Source organism: Melozone crissalis, unplaced genomic scaffold, assembly GCF_028551555.1.
Source record: "Melozone crissalis strain CALT ecotype California unplaced genomic scaffold, PUWL_Pcris_2 ptg000004l_1, whole genome shotgun sequence".
NCBI lineage: Eukaryota > Metazoa > Chordata > Aves > Passeriformes > Passerellidae > Melozone > Melozone crissalis.
In genome coordinates, this window is record NW_026535782.1 from 30,885,791 (window position 1) to 30,906,531 (window position 20,741).

Below are 20,741 nucleotides of genomic sequence, written 5' to 3' on the forward strand. Positions count from 1 at the left end.
AAAAGGCTACTAGGGTAGATACAAGGTCTGGATTCTTTTTAAGAAATTCTCTACTCCAGATAACAGGTAAAAATCCAACAGGACATAGATACATGCACAAATGCATAAATTTGTATGTATGTAAACCCATAATTAAAGAACTTAAAAGATTTTAATGCATTTGTTGATTTTCTATGGCAGAATACTCTGGGAAGCTGCTATAATTTCACAAAGCTTTTAAATCCTTAAATTGGCTAAAATTAGAAAAAAAGTGAAAAAAAATATTTGAAAAAAGCAAAATCAAAAGGTTGCCTAAAGGCTGCTTGAAACCTCTCTGAGGCTTCTTTAGATCAGATTCTATAACATTTTCTGATTGTCTCTCTTTATACATAATTAGTTAAGAATAGTTAAGAGTCACTGGATAAAATTTCAATCATTTGCTAGTGATTATGCCATCAGTTATTAACAACTAAGTAATTTATGGATGGAAAGAGCAGTTTGCTCACCTATATAATATATTTAGTAGCCTTAGCACATCCCCACATACTAAAAAGAGTTCTGAAACAATCGTAAGATTTAAAAAACTTGATTTACACAGACCTATGGATTACAACCCATGCTCTACCCCATTAAAATACTTACAACTTACTGCTATACTTAAAAGTGTTGAAACAAATCCCATCTTATGGTGTATCTTAAAAACCTACACTATGTAAATTTGATTTTCTTATTGGGTCTCTTGCAAGCAGCATTTTTGATTGACTTTCTATTTCCCAAAAACTCTAGGCCATTAGGCTGCTTCAGTTAACCTGATCTGAACCACCACCTACCTAGAAGGGCTTGACTGCAGAGCAGGTATCATCTTTAGGGCTTAAAATTGCTACAAAACTGTTTTCCATAACTTTCTTTTTAGTAACTGCTGTTCCTATACCTACCTTCCAACAAATCTGAAATACTTTAAACTGCACTGAGAAAAAATGAAGTCTCAACTTTTCAGGTGCACATTGCAGCTGCAGTCAAGAGTAGAAAGTGCTCTTCCCTAGCATCCCTTGCATGTGCCACACACAGCTACCTATACTGTATTATTCATGACACAAAGACTTAGAGACTCAAGTTTGTCATTTCCTTCCCTGATTCTCTAAACCAATCCTAAAAGTCAAATGAAGAATATAGCTTCTTCAGCTGTTCTAAAAGAATGCACCATTATGTGTTTCATCAATAAAGTACTTTATTCTTCACTTTCAACTATCTTTGAAATAAGTCTTGCAAACATACTTTCTAAATATACAATTTGTCGATAAACACAGATTAACTGACTTCATTACTTAATATATAGCATGTAATATTTAATATAGATTTATATTTTTTCATGTGCATAGAAACATATGTAGATACACACACAAATATATCTATCTGTATATATACAGATAGATATGCTTGTGCTCATATTTAGAGCACAACATTCTCAAATGCATGCAGCAATTATTCCAATTTTGATTTCTAAGATTCATGGATATACTAATAAGTCATCAAGAATGCATCTGCAACAGTATATTACACAATCAGCCCAGTCAGAGAAAACCACAGCATTTCAGGCCAACTGCAGGTATCTAAAACATATGTACTATATGCACATTAGTACACATACACTGGTTAGAGCAAACGGGACAGCAAAAGCCCAATTCTAATTTTCCTTGCCTTTCTAGCTATGTAAGATAGATATAGCTATCTATCTAGATATAAGACTGAAACACCATTTGAATTCTAGAATTTGAACTACTCTGAATTACTTTCAAGAAAACACACATTTTGTTGATTATGCTTTTCATTTGTTGTGTTTGATTCAAATTTCACTATGGAAAATGCAGGTTCTGACTGTAGCTATTGAAATTGACTGTTAGCACATGTGGACCCTTCCTGAATCACGGTGGGGAATAATAAAAACATAATCCACTTATCATAGAAGTTTTTTCATCTCAGTTTTGGATAGGAAGGCAGACTATAGAAAACAGACTACCCTAATTAGGCCTCTATAAGGAATCTTTAAATGCTGCTGCCTTAAGCGAACCAAAAGAATACAATTTTCTCCTGTAATAAAGAACAGCTTCATTACCTCCTTGAACATACAGAGATACACATATCTGGCACTGATACAGAAAGTACATTTTGAACCTACTACAGGAGCAACACACAAATCTGAACTTGCAGCAGGAGGGTTAAAGGATAAACATTTATAAGTACCCAGAAAAAGAAGAACAAAGGAAAGCTAACATGAATTACCAGTCTTTTGAAATCTTATTTTTGCTTCCATAAATAGAAGGAAACAACTCTTTATGGAAACAAATATGCACCAATCTTAAGTCATCCTTCATATAACTGTAAACAGAAAAACCCACTATATTCTTAAAATAAAATTTACATCAGCTTCTTACTCATTCTTCATACTGAATATCTCTTAAAGCATTGCATTTAAAATTGTATGACTATCTTTCAAGTAGAAGAGACCCTAAATCATGCAATGAAATAAACAGAATGTGTTGGGTTCAATACTCTCTTCTCAATAATGTCAAACATACAAAATGATTGAAAAACCACTATGCTGTGAGTTATTAGCATACTGCCAACTGCACACTACCTCAGTCTGCAGCATGGAATTGTAGTAATTAATTAATTAATTGATAATTTAATTATTTTTAATTCAGTGTTTTTACAGAGTTGCATTACTGGTACTTCTAAGAGGACTCACTTAATCTGTTAAGATAAATAAAATCTGAAAATACCATATACCATATGAGTAACCAAGGCCAATCAAAAACGTACACAGTTAAAATTTCACAGTTTAAATTTCATTAACGGTCTCTATTAGTACTAAGCTCTTAGATAAACTGAGGTACCAGTTGTTTCAATGCACAGCAAGAAAGCAACATTGCTTTACACCCCATACTGTTCAAATCTGTGGTAACCAACACATTCCTTTAAATAATAAATAAAAAGTATAACTTTTGGGTAAGAGCAACATTACTCTTAGGACCTTTACACACCTCCGTCTCTCCCTGACCTCTGATGTTGAGGACACAGTGCCAGAAGTAGCTGTAGTCATGGCTGTAGTAGTGGCTGCAGCATTTACAACTGATGGTGCAACAGGAACGGTCACTGCTGTAGGAACACTGTCCTTTTCTTTCTCAGTACTATCCTCAGCCCACAAACGATTTGAGGTACTACAGCATAACAAGTAGCAACACAAAAAAAGAGAAAAGGAAACAGCTAAACAATGAAAGCACTTTACTAAACAACTAATAACATGTAAAATGAGGGATGGATTTTTTTTTAAGAAGCAAAGTGAGAAAGGTCTCTACTATGAAAGCTCAGCTTGAGCTATTAAATTGAATAAATTAAGAATTACCAGTTCACAATAATTGAACTTTCATTCTCCAGACCCTTCTAACATTTGATTTATTCTTTTATACCGACATGGCTTTCATGTTACAGTAGAAAGCCATTCACAATTTTTGAGCCAAATTGAATAAAATCAAAACAAATTTAACAGTAAAGTGAAAAAATCCAGAGCCCCAGGATGTACTAAACAAGAACGCATGCACATACATAAGCACACAGTAGACCTGACAAAAAAAAGGAACAAAATGTCCTGGTGCCATTACCTGCTCTGTACACCTGCTGAAGTAGAACCCGTTGTACTCTTCGTAGTAGTGTTTGTGCTGGCAGGCAGCGTTTTCTGAGGACCAGCAGAAGAGGTAACTGTTGATGCAGTACTTGGAACATTAGAACTTATCAAATCATCTTGTCTTCTACCAAAGGAGCCACTGAAGGAGAGACATGTACAATGATGGCATTTATTACTGATATTTACTCATTAAAATATCACCAAGCTGTGAATGATCTACTAAACTTCTGCCCATGTATTCTGTGTCTCAGTTGAGTCTTGGAAACTTCTGGTGCAAAAGAAGCTTTTTTTTCCATTTTTTCCTTGGCTAGGACTTTTAATTTATGATTTTGGAGGGCAGCAGAAGTGTCCCTTAGTCCCAACCATTTCTTCACCAAAGAGGATAAAGAATGGAGTCTCACTCATTTATGTAAGAATGTCTTGATCAGATCTACTAAAGCATTCATATAGGGCCCCCAATGTCCCATTTTTAAACTGCTGTTTCACCCACACTGAATACCTCAGAAAATGCAGAACCTTACTGCACAGCTTGTCAGGAAAGAAAATGTCATCAATATCACTCCTCTTATAATTTGAAAGCAATTAAATATACTGCCCCATTTAAAAAAAAAATCTTTAATCATTCCCAGGAAGAATAACCTCCCACTCAGGTTTTTCCCTTGCTCTTCAAGCTATAAAGCAGACCCAATGGTTTACAAGAAATAAATATGCATTATGCTGTATGAGACAGCCTGGTTACTGATAACATCAATGTCAAGACTCAAAAAACTGCTAAGTATGTATCGTGTACATCAGCAGCATGTACAAATATGCAGCTTAGTTATTCGACTCTTTTCCTTGATCTATGCATTTTAGCTATTTATTGCACCACTAATTACAATGAAGAATTTGACTCACATAACTACACTGAAACTACACAATGCAGCAAAGTTAATCATGTAGTATATGTGCAGCATATGATTCCTCCTAAGAAAATTTTGCAAGTTAGGAACCAGCACACCTGAGAACTATTTTCGTATTTTCATAATTTACTTTGCATTCAAGTGAATTTTATGTATTCTATGATGCTGATACTCAACATAGGTATGGCTATAATTTACAATTAAGGACAGCAGTCCAATACCTCCAAGACTGTCACACAATAACCAGAATATAACAGTGTTTTCCCCCTTTTCATATACCAAGCAGAATTATACCTATTGCAACATTTTCAAAAATTGTCTTTGACTACTGAACTAATCTGGAAAGCATCAAATGAACCCCAAACTGAAATAAACCACTGAAAAAAACAAGCATCTAACTTTAATTACATAGATTAAAATCAGCACAACCACTTCATCAGCATACAACTGCATGTTTAAAACCAGCATAACCATTGCAATACACACTTTGCAATTATTATGAACATGGCAATGTCACCATTCAGTTTTAAACTGTCCTTACAAAATGATTCAGTGCTTGTTAACTTTTAAGCCTATTTTGATTAAAAAAAAGAGAAAATCCCACACCTTTTTTGATAACTTGTGTTTAATGACGCAGGACCTTCATTTAAATTGTTTTTCTTGACATCTTCCTCCCATTTTCTCCTGGTGTAGGAACTGCCGCCACGTATTGAACTAGCAGACGAATCCCTGTAAAAGAGATTTTAGTTTAGCCAACTCACATTAAAGAAGGCTGTTCTTGGATGTGAGTTGAACAGGAACTTTGAATTAAAATCCTGGATAACACACTTAAAATAAACATAACTGAATAAGGAATAAAATTGCTTTTATGGACAATCGTTTTCAAGCCTGTGTGAAAAAATACTACATTCATAGTAACACAATTAGAAATATAAGAAGAAAGTAGCATCAAAAGAAAACTGCTAAAGAGGACCTAATCAACATTAAATCAATTGTTGCTTTTTATCTGTGGTCATTGCTAGCTTTGTTTTTCTCCAAAAAGGAACAAGATGTTTTTCTGTTTGCTCCTGAGATTATCCAGTGCAAAAAGGGAAATCTACTTGGCTTTTTTAATATCTGATTTGATGGCATTTTTCATTCTTTGATGTTATAAGAAGTTTAAAAGCTGGCAAGCCTTTAGAACTCATGATACTCTAAGACCAGCCTAAGTAGGCTTCCAGTAGCCATTCCTGAGGGGTCTGACATGTATCACTAGCTGACATGACTTCAGTCATAAGGAATTTCCAGGCTGTTGTTGCAGTTTATAGCAGCAAGGAATGACCTTGCAAAAAGCTACTTAGAAAAACTATCCCAAAAACTGACATACAAAAACTGAATTTCTAACAAAAATACCAGCTCAAGATTTGAAGTTCAGACAACAGGAAGAATAAAACATGTCTTTCACAAAATTATATATAAGGCAATCAGGTGTAGGAGGCAAAATAAAACAAAACTTTGAAAAGATGTATTCTATGTTCAGAAAGCCTTGGCCATCATAATGTACCTCTTTTTGCATGATAATGTATGTTAGCACTTCTGCAGTTGCAAACAGTTGGTTTTCTGCATAACCTATACAGTCAGACAATGCTATAAATTAGCACAGTTTTAAAACATCAAAGTTTTTCAGTCACTCTAAAATCTTATTTAATTTCATATTAAATAATATATAACTTCATAGTCACCTGTTTTCTTTTTCATCAATGTCAGAGGTACTGGCCAGCCGTCTTGGTATTGTAGGTGCAACATACGCAAGTCGAGTTCCTTTTCCATCTTTCTCCTGAAAGACATTAGTTTTTTTGCTATTTGTTACTATTATTGATTATCTTGTCTGGAAAATGATCATTATGCCAACTCTGACCATGTTTATTGTAGCCTGATTATACAAATGAGTTTAAAGTTTTAGTTAAATATCATAAAAGACTACAACAGGAAAATGAAACTGCTAATGTTTCCATTCTAGTAATGCTAATGACTTATTTTTTTCTGCTTTGCTGCAGTACACTTCCATCAGTGATTCCTGAAAGCAACTGGTTCAGTATTTTTATATAGCACAGCACATTACTATTCTTAATCTTTAAATCACATAAACATTTGTATTTAAAACAGAAGCACAAGTTTTATTTTGTTCAGGTACCGGAACAACACTTGGTTTAGTGTATCCATGTTTAGTTACAGAACCAATTTTTGAAAATAAAAAATCACTACAAAATGAAATTTAATACAAAAGAGACTTCTTTCATTTGTAAGATTATTTTAGCATAATTCTCCAAGTGATGCAAGTGCTGTCACATTTCCATGTCCCCGAATTGCAAAAATGACTACTAGCTTTGCAAGTCCTAAAAAGGAATAAAATGCCAGACCTATGTACCAGGTCACCAGACATTGAAGGAGCACATTACACTTTGAGAGATACTATAAAGAAGCTCTGTAATTTAACTTTTTGGAATTTTAGTAAAGAACAGATGTGTACTACAATCTTACTTCTATAATATATCATTAACATCTATACTAAGAAAGGTATAAGAAGTCCTCAAAATGTTGTTTTATCCTGAAAATTATTACCTTTTCTTTGTTGTCCAGCGAAGAGGAAAGTTTAGGACTTGATGCAGAACGCATAACACCTGCAGAGTCCTTTTCTTTCTGAGCTTCTTTGGAAGCAGTAATCTCTGCAAGTGCACCATAACTACCTGTTTTTCTAAGACCCAACCTCCATGAAGCAGGAGATTCATCTTTCCTCTCTTCATCTTTGGGAGAAACCTTGGTTGTAGATGTTGGAAACTATAAAACACATGAAAATGAATTTACATTATTAATTTATGTTATCTGTGGTAATTCAGGCTCCTTGCAAAGATTCGAGAACACAACTGTTTTTAATAATCACAAGTGCTGAACTTGTAGGGAAGTTGTAGTGAGAGGCAACCTATGCACTTTTCTCTTGAATTAGTCAATGGGATCAGAAACGTAAGACCCGTCAAGGAATACCACTCTTATAAAAGTTAGCTTACAAAAACTCACACTTTGTAATACACGCTGTGAACTTGAGATAAAAACTTAGAAACATGCAAATCTGGTATTAACATTTTGATTAAATATGTTATTTTGCAACCTGTACATAAACCTGTGCACGCAAGAACCTCACCATAGATTTTTCACCCTTACTGGGCACAAGAACAATGCCAGTTTTGCGCAAGCCCTGCCTCCATGATGCAGGATCTACTGACTCCACGACAGGCATGATAGGAGGAATGAAATCATACTAAAGCCAATTCAGACAAGACAAAGATGAAGATTGAAAGGAAGGAAAAGAGAAACCAAAGGTTGTTTTAACACCATATAGTTTGTTCCTAGGTTTATAGTAAGTAACTCTTCATCACAACACAAAAATACCAAAAAAGCAGTAAGAGACTTAAAACCATAGTAACAGATAACAGCTCAATGTAACACAGCACGTTTACCTCATTCAGAGACAGAATTACAGCTTGCATAGAAAAGAACAACAAAGCCTGTGACCTTACAAGGTCTGTGGCCTAAATCTTCACACTGTTGAGAGTACTGGAAGATTCACACTAACATACCCCTCATCTTCTTACCATGTATCATTCATATCCCTGAATCACATCCCACATGCCAATAGCTGGCGTGGCTATCCTCCCAGACTTGCCATACCTTCAGTACCTGCAGTCACAGAGCAGCAGACTGAAGGAAACCCGACTTTAGCTTAGTATACTGCATCTGCACCTCTTGGTTCAGCCACCTGTGATGTAAAAGCAGAAGTGCAGCTACAGCAGATCAGATGGTGCAGACCCAAAAAGGCAGGTGCAAGTATAGGTGCAGGATCACACACAGAGTGCTGCTTTACCTTCACTGGTAAAAACAGTTTAAAGCATTTTTGTTTATCAACAGGAGCTGTAACTGCTACTTTAGATCACATGTACCTGCTATGTTACAAGATAATATTTTTGATATAAAGTGCATTTATTTTATAGTTACAGAAGGCCCTGAGCTTTCCTAGTAATAGGAAGATAACTACAGTTTATTGTTAGCCTGTACCTTTTACTTAGAAGACCAAAATATAAACCATTAATTTCTGCATAACAGAATCAGAAGTGTATTGATGATTTATAAAAGCTTGTAATTTAGCTTAAAATCAAGCTTATTTCCTCTCTTATGAAAATACTCCCCCATATCATTCAATCACACACCTGCACCTGCTACATTAAAGTATACTTTGTAAAATGAACCACTATTAGATTCTCTTGTGAATATGGAAGTATAACCCCAGTAAGCTCCCAGGAGCAAAATACAATTCAGAGTAGTATGTACTAGTAGTATGTCCTGGTATATTTCTACTGTGGCTGCAGTATATCATGGTTACCACTTCTCCTGAACATGCATTTCAGATGCAATAGTACAGGGCTACACTTTGATGATGATGTGTACAGGAAAGTTGTAAGGAATGACAAATGAAGATTTACTGGCTTACTATCCAGCTTGCTCCAATATTCTAAAAGTTGGACTTCTGACTATGCTTTCTTATCTACTGTAATTTTTTTACCCAAGATACCTATCTTCCTCTTACCAAGTAAAACTAAAGTTCATCCAAATTAACTTTTCCTGTAAAGTTACAAGCTGTAAAAGCTTCCAGCAAGCAATATGGCTTTGCTAGGTGTGGCTTTGAGCTATGCTTTGAATAAATCATGTGTCCCTATTACCTAGCTCTTCCATGAGGTCCTAACCATATTAAAACAAGGATAAGTCCCACACAATTTTTTACTTCTTATTTCAGGTATAATTTTCAACTTCTCTGCCAAAGTACTAGCTGAATACTCCAAGGGACTCCCAAAAGTCACATGGTCATGCCTGCCTCCCTTGAATTAAGTGCATCAGAAATACAGGTACTTAGAAACACAAGAACTGTAGGTTCTAGAAATTCTGGAGGAGTTTGACATAGAAAAGACTTTCAAAAGATGAAGTTTAGTTTCAGAAAATACAAGAACTCCACTCACTATGCAACAGCATTTTCTTTTTCAGAATGATTTTACATTCAGCTATTTAATAGCTCTGTATTTTAAGTCCCTGTGCAGAACTGAAGTCATTCAAAATTAAAAAAAAATTAACAGCATCTGGGGAAGAACATAAAGTATTTTAAGAATCTGTGCATACTTTTCTCAATTCACCGGTCAATCAAATCAACCATTTACACTAGAATCAAAAATATATACTTACACAGAAAAAAGAAAGAGAAAATCATAAGATTACAATATAATATAAAATAAAAAGGTATTTTCTTTTACCTTCTTAACAGGGGATGTAGGTGCCCCTTGGCCACCAGCTACTGAGGGCGCCGTCGCAGCTACTGATGCTGATTGTGTACTTGTGGTATTTGCATTATTAGCTGCCAAGGTTTTGGTCTTATCTGCAAAATATTTACAAGATTTAATCTTCATTCTTCATTCACAATTTCATCACCTTTACAACACCTAACTGAATTTTCATCCAAGAAATCTGACAGTTAACTTTATGATCAGCATTTCATTATTTATTCCTCAGTGTTTTCTCCCTCACTCCTACTTTACATCTTAGCTAGGTCCACCTTGTTTTCCTAAACAGCTGAGCACGCTGCATGCAACAATTTTTTTGTATTCATCAGGTGTTACCACTCAGAGATGCAGAGACAGAGGTACAGAATCATTCAGGTTCAAAGTGACTCAGGAGATCACCTAACTCACCCTTCTGCTCAAAGGAGGGGGAATACTGCCTATGAATCAGGTTGCTAAAGGCTTTGATGAGTCACATCTTGGAAACCTCTGGAGACAGATTTCAGTCTCCCCACACAGCCTGTATTTCAGTATCTGGCTAATGACCATAAAAACTGAAACAGTGGGAGATCTGTTAGCATCTCATCTGATCTCATGAATGTACATAAGTATCTCAAAGGCAGGTGTCGAGGATGGTGCCAGACTCTTCTTGGTGCTGTCCAGTGACAGGACAAGGAGCAATAGCCATAAACTAAAATACAAGGAGTTCCACCTCAACATGAGGAAGAACATTGAGGGTGGAAGAGTTCTGAAAGAGGCTGTCCAGGGAAGTTGTGGAATCTCCCTCTCTGGAGACATTCAAAACCCACCTGGCTGCTTTTGTGTGTAACCTGCTCTAGGGTCACCCTGCCTTGGCAGGGAAAGCTGGACTTGATGATTTCCAGAGCTCTCTTCCTACCCTGACTATCCTTTGATTCTGTGACTCTGTTAACAGTTAATTAAGCACAGAAGACAGGGGCCAATTTAAAACGAAACCTTTATTCTCTGCTAATTATGCATGTTTGAGTTCAAAGAAATAATTAACTGTACAGAGAAGCACGTCAGGAATTCTGGTCACCAGAATGACCTGAGACAGGGACTTGCCTTCCACAGCACCAATTTACCATTTGCTTCATTCCTTCTTTGTCTCTTGCTTTTCTTACCCACATTTCACTGTCTATCTACCCAGTCTCTTCTGCTTTCTCCAAATTCCTTCCTCTGCCCATGGTTCATAAACCTTCACCCTTCTTACACAAACTCACAGAAAATGTCATGATTGAGATACAACAACTGCTGTCACTGCTTTTGCTTGAGCTTCATAATGTTACGCCTCACTTCTGTTTTGTGTATTTGAACTGCACGTTCTTCAGGCTTGGATGTTGCCTCCTATTTATTAGTGCAGTATGAAGCAACACCCAATGGTTCTGGCCTGCACATCTTTCCATCTCTGTGACCCATACAGCCTGGGAGCAATTAATTTAGAAAGTATACAAGGTTTTCATGCAGTGTTCTTACAAATAACATTTAAATTCAATAAAGTACTGATATACAATTAGAAGTTGTGTAATTCACAGTATTGGTGTTACACACTTGTTTTAGTGATGGACATAGTTGAACAGATGTTTTGAATGTTAGTTAAGCAGTAAACAAATACAAATATAAATAGCTTACATGACCAATGGCCCTATATGGAAAGCTCTTTTCAAACACAAGTGAAAAAAATGGGTGGTAAAATTCTAGGTTATAAAAAGCTGAACAAGGCAATGTGGACTGACAGTATGATTCGAGATGATGCACAGGCAGATGTGACAGAAATTTGTAAGTAAGACATCTTTCAAATACACAGACATGATTCCTTAAATTTTAGCTTTCAGTTTTCCAGGCTCTGTACTGCAGCAGTACATAACTCTGAACTTCACATACAGTGTTAGCACCTTCTCCTCACAGTTTAGTTAGACAAAACAATCCTTTTCCAGGCTGAGAACCAAGAACACCGTTGCAGCTTCAGGCCCAAAAGTTATAAACAGTGAACTGAGAAGAGTAATCTGGGAGAATGGGACTTCATAACCTGAAGCTGTAAGTGGACATTTAACCCTAATACGTAAATGGACCAAAAGTTATAAAAGTCTAAACACGCGTGACCCGTTGTCCATCTTGGGTGTAGCCTTGGCCTGGCTCTTGTACTGCCCAAGGTGTATCCTTTGAAGGCCTTTTAATAAACACCTACTTTATTCCTTTAACTCTGTCTAGTCTCTGTTCTAGGTGGACTCTCAAGGCATCAGAAAAAGTTATCAGGAATGAAAGCATGGAAGGAAAAAATGGATTTTTCACAACTGTATTCCGAAATTATTAATAGAGCAGCAAGAGCACAGTTGTATGCATGACTAAGCTGATATGGACTAATTAAAAAAAAATTAGAGTACATCAAAAAGAGTAAGTTACAAAACCTGAACTGATGAAAATTTTATTTTTTATCTTGTTTCCCTGTCCTTTGCAATAAGCTACTTTCATATTCATGTTTTCCTTCTTGGGCTTACAGACAGAAGTGTATTTATATTTAAACTATATTCTCACATAACCAATGAAACAAAAACACAGGAAAACTTTTTAATTATGCCAAAAGATTTGAAAGCACCATTTCCACAACTTTAGAATACGGAACACTGTTAAAATATTCCACAACCAGAATGCTCCTTATAATAATAATATTTTTCACTTGAAAAATCTTTCACTACCTTAAGCTGAATAACGGTAAAAAAAAGGGAAAGTAAAATCTTGGAACTTAAGAGATGTAGCTCTACAGGGAAAAGCTTCAAGTGTATCTTGCCAAATAAAGTATGATAAAGCCTTGTTGATATTAAAACCCCTGAAGTTTACATAAATTAATTCTTGTGTCACAGTCAAATTTTCCTGGCACGAACTACTGGCAATGAAGAGAACACAGTTACCAGAGTCATAAAGTTCAGCAGACATTACAGTCAGCTCAGTGACAGAGAAATTACTACATGTTATATATTATAAGTAGTTTGAGTTTAGCAAAGCTTAGTAAATAATGGATGCAAGTACACTAAGGTAAAAAGTAATTACAAAGCCTGCCAGACACTTTTTTTCAGCTTAATATTGAAATGCTGGATTATTTCAAACTACAAAAAAAAAAAAAAAATTAAACCATAATAGAAAGTTTGGTTTCACAAGTTATTTTTACTTCTATCTATATTAAATGCTTATGATAAATTGGCTAGCTCTGAAATACACTATTAGTCCTGTCTTTTCAGGTGTAGAAATTAGAATGTATTAAAATAAAACTGACAGCTCACCAAACCCAGTTATTTTTTAAAGTTTATGTATAAAATATTAACAGGCTGTTTCTAATGACATCCATGCCTACGTACAGTACTGCCGCATTGCAATTCTAATATTCTTTATTAGGATTAAACATATATCTTTAAACACTTATTGTCAGACACTTGTTTTCTGGTTTGAAAGGAAAATACACATTTTGCTCTTTTATTAGTACTTACTGCTCTGATAATTGTTCAAGAAAAAAACAACCCACTAATTCTATTTCTCAGGAGAAAAATACAGAGTAATGTGCATACAATGCAAAACTTTTCAAAGAACATTCCTCTTGAAGTTACATATGAATTAACAGTCAACATTAAAATAATACATTTAAAAGTTTATCTCAGAACGCACTGAAAATATATGCACTACTACTTTATGAATACCTGAGCCAGATTAAGTAGTAATTACTTCAAGATGGTAAGAACAAATGAGAATGTTTGCACTTCTTCTGATCCAATCTCTGCACCAGTTCCACAAGCAAATACTGCTAAGAATTCTTCCTCTCTAATTTGACCTTCTAACTTTTTCAATGTTTCTGACATGCTACTTCAGGCTTATATTGTTTTATCTATCTAATTAACAGCATCTATTTGTTAAGCAGCCAATCAAGTAAGCTGGCTAATGGCTTTAACCTAAGTAGCTACCAGTGCAGACATCCATTTAATACATCTGTTATGACTCAACTTTAGACATATACAAACTTACTTTCAAATAACTGGAAACTTAGTGAAACGCAGAAGAATAAGAGAAATGTAAGATACTTAACTCTGTATCACGTGGATATTAAACAAGCAAATTTATAAAGTAAATATTTAATGAAATGCAATGCTCCAAATAACATACCTGTCTCTGCTTCAGATTCTGAGTCATCATCCTCTTCCTCTTCACTAGAACAACTGGATTCATCCTTCTTTCCTTCTTCTTCTTCATCTGCTTTCTCTTGCTCCAGAGACTCTATACTAGATGCATTCTTTTCTTGCTCCATAATCAGCGTCTCCTTACTGAGTTTGTAAAGAAAAGTATTTACTAAGTACTGAAAAAGTTACTAAAGCCTGTTAAGTAGGACTTTGTGACAGTTGTAAAGTCATCTTTTTTAAAGACTTCATAATTTTTTTTATTTTTACTCACTTTTTAAATGTTTTCTGTGTCTGATTATTATCCAAGTTGGCTGTGGATTCAATTAGGGGAGATTTCTTTTCACGTTTTTCACTATGAAGCTTCAAAACAGAAAATGATGCAGTTTAATTGTTAGAATGGCATCAGTGTGACAAAATAACAAATGGAGGGGAATTTCTAATTACTACAAACACTAGAATGTGTAAAAAATTTCAAAAAGTATGAATGTTCAAAGCTCTAAAAATCTTAGAAACTGTTATTCCAAGTAAGATGCTCATTGGTAATACTTTGGATCATCAAATGCCCACTGGACAAGGCAAGTTGCAGATTGCCTTTTTTCTTCCAAGGCTTTTTTGGTCACCATAGGTGACAAGTAAAGGCATAAAAGACCTTTTGAGATGACTGTGGCATCACCTGAATTGAAGCCCTGAATTTAAAACTTTAGTTTTAATTTTTATCCTGCCCTGAGGTGGATACCATAATCATATGTATATTAAAATGCAACATACATACACACACACACATATATATATGCACAAGGCCTACCAGATTCTGCTTCTTTTGTAATTCTTCTAAATATCCTAGAATATCTTCATCTGCCACATCAAATGCTGTCTGGCCCTGGAGAAAGGAAAGAAGTAAAACACCATAATTGTACAACAGACTTTAAATGTATGGGACTACGATGTCTTCTCATCACATGATGATGCAGGTTAAGGAGAACATTTAGAGAGAGAAATTGGAAAATATGAATCAAGCTCTACTGCAAACTGTTAGTCTGTCAGTACTTGAAAACAGTTTTGCAATATTCACTTTTTTTGGGTGGGGTGGGGGGAAGAAATTTTAAAAAAACACTTATACCTGATGAGTAAACACATTTTTAAGTGGTAAAAGACATGACAATAAAATTTTACTATTGTTTGAAGGAAAAAAAGAACACCATGAATGAAAAGTAGATTGATGAATATAATCTCACAGTATTAGTGCCAAACAACTGTTCACAATGGCAGTTGAATTGATGGATCTTGAGCAGTTTGGTATCCTGCCCATCTTAGACTATCATATACAGCTTGATTTTTTAAAGTTTTAATGATTTAAAGGAGTTGCACTAAATTTAAGCAATCATGCATTCACAGTTTACAGCAAAACTCTATTTTACAATTTACATTCTACTTTATAAAAGATCTGCTACAACCACTTGTTATTTCTCCTTAGGGTATGATTTCCATGGGCCATATACTTGAAGGCTGGAATCTAGGCAAAGCCCTGTATTCACTGGCATAAATGCAGCTGCATCAACATGCTGGGTGGGCTTACTGAGATGTTGGGGGGGGGGATCATGACAAGATCATTGTACTTCATATGTAAAGAAGTACATATTGTACTTCTGTACAATAACCAGTAATAAAAACAGCGGAGTCATTTAAATGTGGCCTCAGCAGCTTATAAAAATAATGAAAGGTGCTCCTGTTTGTCTGTGCTTATTTCAGTTTCTCAAGATGTTAACTAAAGGCAAACTTATTCCTAATTACACTGTGAAGACTATCTTAACTGGTTAGAAAGGATGAACCTTTAAACTACTAATTCTGATCATACAGCAGAAGCACATGCACCTTTCAACAAGAACTAGCCAAAACAGCTTGAGGTCTTCTAGCACGTGAACTATTAGCACAAGTTTATATTTGCATTATAACTACAGTTTTTAATGTGGCCTTCTACTTTCAGGGAGCTGTTAGGTGGTAGTTAGACCTTCTATGGCCACAAAAAGTCACTTTGCAGGAAACCGTTGCAGTTGGAAGGTTACATCTTAGATCAAATCTGCAACAGCTGATAGCTGAAGTCAGGCGCCTAAACAATAATGGCTGAGTTCTCTGAGATGCTAAGCACATACAACTGAAACGAAATCCAGAGCTTTCAATCCCCCTATCTCTGAAAGCAAAATGCTTACTGGCTTACTTAAAAACAGGCAAATCTTTCCTAGCTTGCAGAAACAGCTCCATATGAAAAAAAGCTGATATGTCTCTATGCCTCCTTTTTGCTTATTCTTCTCCAGTGGATTTGAACATACTAGAGAGTGCTCTCTAGTGCATAACCCCAGCAAAAAAATCTAACACATAAATTGGAAGGAGAACAGAATCTATCTGTAAAACACTCTACGAAGAGAAGAATGAGAGCTCAGCACTGGCTGAAAGAAAAAGTTTGGATCCTTTTGATGGCTATGTGAACTCATGAACATATTTATGTCTACTGGGAGCAAGATCAGCAAGCCACACAGGCCATTGCATGAAAGTCAAAGAAATAGAGCTTAGGAAGCATTCAGGTTATGTCCAGGGGGTGCAGAGCTGCCTACAGCTTTCTTCCATCACACCCAAATCAGCATAATATAGTGACAACTCTTCAATATACCAACACAAACTGATTTTAAGAGTTAAAACACTACCCAAAGGCACCATCATCACCTCCAGAGGTCAAATAAAAGCCTGAAATGCAATCCATCCAGTCACTAATTTTGTACCTCTGAAATGCCAACAAACTCTTTCAATAATTAATTTCCAGGTCAAAGACTGAATGGATCATTTAATACAGAGCTAAGCATAAAGTTGGCCTTTAAATGAATTTAGACAATCAGAGAATTTAGTTCTGAACACAACCATGCTGTTTTGACAACACATGCATTATATAAAGCTCCACGGACAGTAAACAGCAGTTTATCATCACTTTTCTTACCCTGGCTTCTAAAGTCACTTTAGAGACCAGAACTTTGTATCTTGACAAGGATTACATAAAAATCCTACCACTTTGTTGACAGCCTCCATATCACATAGGTTTTCCACTAAAATGCGACATGCTTCTTCTTTACCCCAGTGAGCAGCAGCATGAAGTGGTGTCCAGCCATCATAATCTTTAATATTTACATCGTAGTGAGCCTGTATTAAAAGCCTGAAGAAATTAAAAGAAATAGATCTTGACACTGCTGACAGGGATAAATAAATTTTCGCAAAAATTGTAAAACTGCTCTATGGCAATATATTTCTCTTTTTTTCTCATAGATATTTTCATTGGGCTACTGACAATTGATTAATTTTACTTCTCACAGAAACATCTGCCTTTTCATTGTTTAGCAGGTGTGTATACATATTTTAAGGAAAATTCAAGAAAAACAGCCTTTTCCATTTTCTACTCTATTCACTTCCTCTCCAAAGACCATTGTCTCTACAGTTAGATATTCTTTGTACATGTGGTAATAGGCAAAAGGCTATTTTTAAGGAAAAGAGTTGTAAAATCTAAAAATTTCTTAGATATAGTGTTCTTATTAGTAAACCATTAAAAACTCCTTCCATTCTAAAAATAGCTGTTTGAAACTTTCCCTTCCTGTCATTAACTTTTTGCAAAAATCTAGTGTTTACATGCTTCAACTGTTCTCTGAGAGGGAGCAGAGTTCCTCAAAGAGAGGACCTGCTGTTCTGCCTGCATTCAGGACTCACATTCATCATGGTTCTCAGGTAAGCATCAAAGTGACAGAGGACACTTAACCCAACAAGTATTTTTATGTAAAGAGCTGTCTGAACCACTGTTCATAATTGTTAGAAATCACGTAAGAACAAAATTTTTTCCAAAACAGTTCTCTCAAGTTTCTCAAGAGCCAATATACTTGTAGTGATATCCTCCAATGAGTCAACTTCCACACATGCTGAGCTGCAAATCCTGCACTCTTGCATCCAATACAGAGCACACATTTTTGATAATTACAGCAATCACAAAAACTGCCTGCACATATGTTTTGCCTCTCCTAGGAGAAATATACAGACTGGACTGCAAAAAAACACAGTAACTGAGGGTGCTAAAAAATATCCAAACAGTTATAGATACAACTCCCTTACAGACACCTGCCACTCTAAAACAAAAATTCCTTTTTTTTAACAGAATAATTTGTCTCCATCGTGTTGAAGCATCACGGTTTTTTAAAACAGAACTCCCATTCAAGAAATTGCTCTGCAGACCTTAAATGCATCAATACTCACAGTCAGGATGCATGCTCCTTTTCACTTATGTTATAGTTTGTAAGAACTACTAGCACTGCTAAAGCAGTCAATTAAATTTACAATCACATTAAAGCAATGTATTTCTAATTATGCTTTACTACAAAAAAAGTAAAGCTTTGATGAAAAAGAAATTAAATATGTTACGATATATATTCATATCAGATTAATGAAAAGCAGTGAATTAGGGGACATCTGAAGCCTAAAGCTTTCCAGGGAAGATTTCAAGAGTCATTGAATTGAATTTTAAAAACATCATCAAAACACAAAGTTAAATTATCTGGTTTTTAAGTGTAAAAACTTTTAGCCTGAATTACAAACTCTGCTTTATGTATGGAAACAAAATATGGTGTCCTGAAAATATGCACCAACCAGGATGCTAACTGGCATTAGAAAAAGCTCTTAAACTTGTTTACATAGCTGTCTTTAGAAACAGGGAAGTTTTTAATCAACTTTCTTCTCTTACAAGTAAGTATTTAGGTTCAACATGTATACTGTATTAATATTTTGATTGACTTAGAATAGAAAGCTAACCACATCATAATTTATGAGTGCTTGAAAACATCAAATCAAGCATTGAGCATAGATTGTTCTAGAGACTGGGATTTTCAAGATACACTCCCTAAATGTTACAAGCGCCCAATTCCAAGCAGCATTACATCAAGACAATAAAATATAAAAAGCTAAACCACACTTACTTTAAGACTTCTGTATAGCCCTTAGCAGCAGCTACATGAAGTGCTGTACCACCAGATTTTGCATGCCTGACATCACTTATATGGCCACTGTTGAGCCACTGTCTTGCATCTCTTAGCATTATTCGTTCTTCTTCTTTGCGAGCTGATTCTATATCAACCCCTAATTCAGACAGGGAGGGGGAGAGGGGAAGAGAAGGCACAAAATATTTTAGTTCAAATAATTTGTTTCAATTATATAACAAACGTTATGCTACATTTATATGATACAGTAAAAAAACCCTAAACCTGAATAATATATGTATATTTTTTGGAAGATGAATTCCAAGGCTATGGAAACATCCAACACTGTGGGACAGCTTGCATAAAATGCCTTTTTTAACAAAAGGAGGGGATGGGTGGACAAAGTATTAGAAATAAATAATAATAAAATCAATCTAGTAAAACTCTTCAAACTCATTCTTCTAAGAATGTCTACCATCACAGTAATAACTACTGAAGCGACCTGATAAAAAAAAGAGAAAAATTATATTTTAATTTTCTAAGCACCAAAAACCAAGTCTGTGTTGATGTAGCTGTACACAGTAGAAAACAGCTGAAGTTGTTTTACAAACAGATCTCTATGGGAAGAGAAACAACCTTGCTTCTTAACAGCGGTGACAAAATGGAGCTATACCTTCTATACTTTCTAAAGCATGAATCACAAACCTTTTACACAAATAGACAACACTTTGGATATTGCACTTTCATAGCTCTATTAAAAAAACACCCAAAACACTGAAAACTTTTTACAGTATGTCTCACAAAAAAAAAATTAAATTATACACCGATGGAAAGGGAGAAACGCAGTCTATCGTCATAATACCTACAAGTATATGCATCAGGTTAAACAAATGGAAATAAATTCCAGACCCTGAAAGGGTAATACAATCACATTATTTGCAAGCATTTTTGTAAGTACTACTTAAAACCATAGCAGGAAAGAGATCTTGAACTATGCAGGAGCATAATTCTAGCAATGATGGCTGAAAGGTGACAACTCATAAGGAAAAGCAATTTAGAAACTGTGATCATCAAGAGCACAAACTGTATCTGGGTTGACCTCTATCAGAAAATCAGTGGCCCAACCTTCAACAAAATGTTTTCATGTGTATGATTTCTCTAATCTTACACACTGGTATGCAAGGACTTAAGAGATATATACTGTAAAACTTAATGCTAAAGGCAATCAAAAGATAAAACTTCACTAAGTACCATAAAGTAATTGAAGCAAGTTAAACAGTCAGTGTTCTGAGGACTTGACCAAACCCCTAGACTAATTCAATAAATTGCCCAGCAAAACCATTTTAATCTTGACAATTTAGGTAAAAAATTAATAGAATTACATTTTATCAGAAACTGACAAAAAACCATAATCTGGATGTTGAGTCTCCAAGATGCAGGAAGACATACAAGGCTGTTGAAGGACTCAGCAGAGGAAAGAGCTGAAAAACTTTCTAAGTACGACAAATATGAAGAGTGAAGACCAGGAACTCTGAATCTATAATACATTGATAGTCACACATTCTCATTCCTCAGGAAACTCCTACATATTGACAGGTGAACTACTAACTTCATGGGCATGAGCATCTGCTTTCCTTTCAGAA

The 20,741-nt window shown here is 35.2% G+C and overlaps 1 protein-coding gene across 3 annotated transcripts in view; it reads right to left on the reverse strand.

The window, feature by feature from the left end:
• The window catches only part of PPP1R12A (protein phosphatase 1 regulatory subunit 12A), a 112,710-nt gene that overhangs the window by 24,344 nt on the left and 67,625 nt on the right, over positions 1-20,741 (reverse strand). For 2 of the 3 annotated variants that reach the window (XM_054271254.1, XM_054271272.1), the window contains exons 4-14: positions 19,099-19,258; positions 17,156-17,300; positions 14,907-14,981; positions 14,373-14,461; positions 14,088-14,245; positions 9,897-10,018; positions 7,165-7,380; positions 6,285-6,379; positions 5,170-5,292; positions 3,639-3,800; positions 3,021-3,197 (exon numbers count right to left, since the gene is read on the reverse strand). In XM_054271254.1, coding sequence (XP_054127229.1) covers positions 3,021-3,197; positions 3,639-3,800; positions 5,170-5,292; positions 6,285-6,379; positions 7,165-7,380; positions 9,897-10,018; positions 14,088-14,245; positions 14,373-14,461; positions 14,907-14,981; positions 17,156-17,300; positions 19,099-19,258 — 1,522 coding nt within the window. The remainder of the gene's footprint in view (positions 1-3,020; positions 3,198-3,638; positions 3,801-5,169; positions 5,293-6,284; positions 6,380-7,164; positions 7,381-9,896; positions 10,019-14,087; positions 14,246-14,372; positions 14,462-14,906; positions 14,982-17,155; positions 17,301-19,098; positions 19,259-20,741) is intronic. The other variant, XM_054271264.1, reaches the window with a different exon arrangement.